Genomic DNA, 5,078 nt, shown 5'->3' with positions numbered 1-5,078 from the left:
TTATTATTATTACTGAATTATTATGCTAAAGTAGTACCTATGGAAGTGTTTCTTTAATGTTTTTCTGTATAGAAAGGTACACCATATACTCTATACTAAGATGAAAATTTGACTGACATTAGACAGGAACCATATCTAACTGTTCCAACTTACAAATTCGACTTAGAGACTTAGAAAATGTACTTGTTCATAATTCAGTGACTGAGTGTATATAATATGGTGTGACTGCGTGGATATGATATGGTATGGCACAAAGTCCAAGTCACATAACATCCTATTACACAGAATGTATCCTGGACATTAGCAATGCATGACTGTATTTCTTCTAATAATCTATCTGCTGCTTTCTCTCTCTCCTTCCTTCTAGAACTTCTATTTGCTTATGTTACTACACTTAGGCTTTGTTCATTTTATTTAATTATTTTCTGCCTATTAGACTAGATGATCTCAATTGACCTGTTTTCTTGTTCACTGATTCCTCCTTCCTGCTCAAATCTGCTTTTGAAAGCTTTTAGTTTTTATTTCAATTTTTGTACATTTATGCCTTTGAATTTCTTTTCATTGCTTTTTTATAATTTATATCTCCATACTGATATTTACTATTAGTGCGACGTAATTTTCCAGTTTACTCTGTGTGTTGATGTTTTCAATTTACAAAAAGATGGTTTCATTTTCTCTACCTTCTAGATTAGAGGGGAAATTTATATCAAACTCTGGAGCTAGAAATATAGATTGACCTTATATAAATATGTATATTCAGTAATATCTCTTGAAAGTTAGTGATTATTTTTATACGTTTTCATCTGTAGGTTTCCTGAGTGACCTGATGGACAAACACAATCTAACGGTGCTGAATGAGTTTATTCTAACGGGAATCACAGATCACCCTGAGCTGCGGGCTCCATTATTTGGATTCTTCCTCATTGTTTACATGGTCTCATTGATGGGTAACCTGGGCTTGATCATCCTCACCATGGTAGACTCTAGACTACAAACACCCATGTACTTTTTCCTCAGACATTTGGCTTTCACTGATCTTGGTTATTCAACAGCTGTTGGACCCAAAATGCTAACAAATTTTATTGTAGGTCAACATACAATTTCCTATAATTGGTGTGCTACACAGCTAGCTTTCTTTTGTATATTTATAGTGAGTGAAATTTTCGTTCTTTCAACAATGGCTTATGACCGCTATGTGGCCATCTGTAACCCTCTGCTTTACGCAGTCATCATGTCACCAAGAGTATGCCAGGTGCTGGTGGTCATACCTTATGTCTACAGTGTCCTTTTGTCTCTTCTGATGACCATAAAAATTTTTATTTCAGCATTTTGTGGCTTTAATGTCATCAGACATTTCTACTGTGATAGTCTGCCCTTGATATCTTTGATCTGTTCAAGCACATATGATATTAAATTGATAATACTGGCTTTTTCAGGATTCAATTTAGTTTTATCTCTTCTGATAATCCTTGTGTCTTACATGATGATCCTTGTGGCCATCCTCAAGATGAACTCTGTAGAGGGTAGGCTCAAGGCTTTCTCTACCTGTGGATCTCACTTGACAGTGGTAGTTGTATTCTATGGAACTCTATTCTTTATGTATGTGCATCCCAAATCCAGCCATTCCTTGGATACCAATAAAATGGCCTCTGTCTTTTACACTCTGGTTATACCTATGTTAAATCCCATCATCTATAGTTTGAGGAACAAAGAGGTAAAAAATGCTGTAGATAGAACCTGGAAAGAGTGTTCAAATATTCTACTTAAAATTAACTGTAGGGTATAGTAACAATAAATTATGTAATAGGCAATATATACTACATCAGACCTTCTTTTTGCCTTGTACTGTTTGTCTCCAAGGCAAGTAAAAAATCAATTAGTGATAAGTATAGAAATGATTTTTTTCCCTTATTTTACAGCTAGATTTTATTACTTAGAGATATCTAACTCCTGCTTATACTTCAGATGTCACCTTATATTTGGGTTTAAGTTTAGATTGTGTACATCCCCATATGCTTGTTCACATGATTCTTTCACTGAACATGTATCTTTAGGACACGGGGGACTCTGTATATTCTACTCACTATTTTAATCCATTGTACTTAGCACAGTAAAAGGCCCCATCAGAAAAAGATGACTGGTGAATATTATGTTAATGGGCTCGTTATATTTAATAAAGAAATATTTAAATTGAACATTTAATATCTCTGACTGCATAAGGCCTACATTCCTATAGGAGAATGAAGAAAGTAGACATAATGAAGAAGTAAGTTTTATCATGTGATAGAAGGTATTAAGTAATATGAAAATGAATTAGGACAGTAGGCAGCAAAGGGATTAAAATTTAATGAAGGTTTTCAAGAAAACTCTATGAGGAGATGACATTTAATGAAACACTTGAGAAGTTGAGTGATTTGAGCTATGTGGTTATCTATGGGAAGACTGTCCCAAGGCTTTTACATTGAAAATGAGAAAACATCATTAAATAAATTAAAGACCTAAATAAATGAATGATAAGGCATGTTTATGAGATAGAAGACTCAATATTGTCAAACCCATAACCCATTGCTGTCGAGTCGATTCCAACTCATAAGATGTCAAATTTCTCCAGTGTATTTGTAGATTCAATGCAATCACATGAAAATTCATCTGGCATTTTTTTTCCATAAATTGACAAACTAAAATCCTTAACTGAGTTCAAAGAACCTAGAATAGCTGAATTAACCTTGAAAAAGGATACCAAAGTTAGAAGACAAACAATAACTGATTTCAAGACCTTATAAACTATCGTAGTGAAGACAGAGTGTTATTGGCATAAAAATTACCAAATAGGCCAATGAAACAGTATCAAAAGTCCAAATATAGACCCAAGGATAAGAAAACAGCAATCTTTTTACAAAGGTGCAAAGATTATTCAGTGGTGAAAGGAGAGCCTTTCAACACATGGTGGTAGAACAATTATATATTATATACAAATTAATAAATGTTGATCTATAACTCATGGGAGGGTCAGGAAAGAGGGATCTAATGGGGGCATTAGAAAACTTTTAGGGTAATAGATTCATTATCTTTAATGCTGTAATAGTTTCTGAAGTGCATACATATGTTAAAACTTATCAAATGGTACACTTTAAATATGTGGAGTTTATAATTGCCCATTATAACTCAATAGTGTTGATAGGAAGATTCCCATTTGCGCCAAGATATCAAACCCAACGATCAAAAGCAAGAGTAAAATGCAGAGGTAAAAATCAACTCACAGAAAACACGTATATAAATTATGAGCCATTCTTTGTACAACACAAACAGGAAATGGAAAAGGCAATAGTATAAGAGTTGAAAGCTATATTTCATACAATTAATGCCCAATAATAATGTCCGCTAACTGGCTGCTAAACAAAAGGTTGTCAATACGAATCCACCAGCTGCTTTTTGAAAGCCCTATGGGGCTTTTATGGGGCAGTTCTACTGTGCCCTGCAGGGTCACTATGAGTTGAAAGCAACTCAAAGGCAACTTTTTTTTTTTTTTTTGTACCAAGGATACAAGGATCCAGGAAACAGCATGCATTTAATGAAGAAAGTACATACTTCCACAACAAAATTGAACTGCTTAGCAAACTTAATTGGACTATTATATTTCATCTTAAAAGAATTTTCACCACTTTGTGTGTGTCTGTGTGTGTATATATATATATACACACATAAACTCAACACATATCGTATAGACATTTTTTAATAGCAGTTTAAAGAGATAATCGCAAGACTGTTCATTGCAGTGCCGTTGAGAATAGCTGGGAGCTGGAGAAAAACATAATATACGCCATTAGGGGAATAGACATGTGAAATGCATTAGATGTAATATATTTTGCTATGTAGTAAGAAGCAGAGAAATGTTGTGTATGTGTACGATAAGGACAGCAAAGGGAAGAGGCAATAGAATAATACATGTGTCTGTCCTAAAGGTAAGATATCTTAACCCTGGGTGGGACAAATAGAAATGTAATTTAAAATAAAGGAAAAAATGTGTCTAAAAGGAACTTATTCACTGGTGAATACAAAATGTACAGATACACTAGGCATTTTGTTAGAGGTTCATATGCTTCAGCGAATAGGAAGTCAACAAACTTCCCAGATTCAGAAGAATAGTAAGTGTCGCTATACAAATTTATACACCAAATTCATCTTATTGAAAGTCTGTGGATTCACTAATGATTCACTGAGAAACTCAATTTATTTTGAAGGACTGTAATCATGAATCTCAATATTTTACATACATCCCAATTCTCTGGTTTTAAGGACTCTTCTGCTGCATCAAAAACTAAAGAGAAGAAAATACCAATTACCATGACTCAGGCTCAGCATTATTTTAATTTGAAAGCAAGACTAAGGAATTTTAAGGTCTCATAATTTCTACCCAGAACAAAATGGAGATTTTCTTGTCCTCTTAAGGTCTAGAAGTATTACATTAGGCAAATCTGCAAAAGATCTCTTTAAAATATTCAAAAGCAAAGATGTCACTTTGAGGAGTAAGGTGCACCTGACCCAAGCCATGCATGTGAAAGCTGGACACTAAGTAAAAAAGACAAAAGAAGAATAGATGTCTTTGAATTTTGATGCTGTGAAGAATATTGAATGTATCACAGACTACTAGAAAAACAAACAAATCTGTCCTGGAAGAAGTACAGCCAGAGTGCTTCTTAGAAGCGAGATGGTGAGACTTGTCTGACATGCTTTGGACATGTTATCAGGAGGACCAGTCCCTGGCGAAAGACAACATGCTTTGTAACATATAGTGTCAATGAAAAAGAGGAAGACCCTCAATGAGATGGACTGACACAGTGGCTGCAACAATGGGCTCAAACATAACAATGACTGTGAGAATGGTGCAGGGCAGGGCAGTGTTTCGTTCTGTTGTACACAGGGTCACTATGAGTCGGAACCATATAAACGGCACCTGAAAACAAAAAGAAGGTCTAGGTAAGCTTGGCTTAAACATTATATCCTTGTCTCTGAAAGGTCACAGACCTTTTTGCAGACATCTGGTTTATCATAGGCCTTTCTGTTATGTCTGCTTCCCA

The 5,078-nt window shown here is 34.7% G+C and overlaps 1 protein-coding gene across 1 annotated transcript; it reads left to right on the top strand.

Annotated features, from left to right (window-relative positions):
• The first annotated feature begins 208 nt into the window (after positions 1–208).
• On the top strand, positions 209–3,399 carry LOC100675919 (olfactory receptor 8K3-like). The gene has a single exon (XM_010602535.3). It carries the CDS (start codon positions 827–829, stop codon positions 1,784–1,786), a length of 960 nt encoding a protein of 319 aa, XP_010600837.2. The 5' UTR covers positions 209–826; the 3' UTR covers positions 1,787–3,399.
• Positions 3,400–5,078: the final 1,679 nt, after the last annotated feature.

This window comes from Loxodonta africana, chromosome 7 (genome assembly GCF_030014295.1).
Source record: "Loxodonta africana isolate mLoxAfr1 chromosome 7, mLoxAfr1.hap2, whole genome shotgun sequence".
In the NCBI taxonomy this organism is placed as follows: domain Eukaryota; kingdom Metazoa; phylum Chordata; class Mammalia; order Proboscidea; family Elephantidae; genus Loxodonta; species Loxodonta africana.
Note: the sequence above shows the minus strand (reverse complement) of the source record. Positions and strands in the feature narration are given on the sequence as shown.

Bases quoted from the DNA above. Each gene is read 5' to 3' on its own strand.
- LOC100675919 (XM_010602535.3), top strand. From the start codon at position 827: ATGGACAAACACAATCTAACGGTGCTGAATGAGTTTATTCTAACGGGA.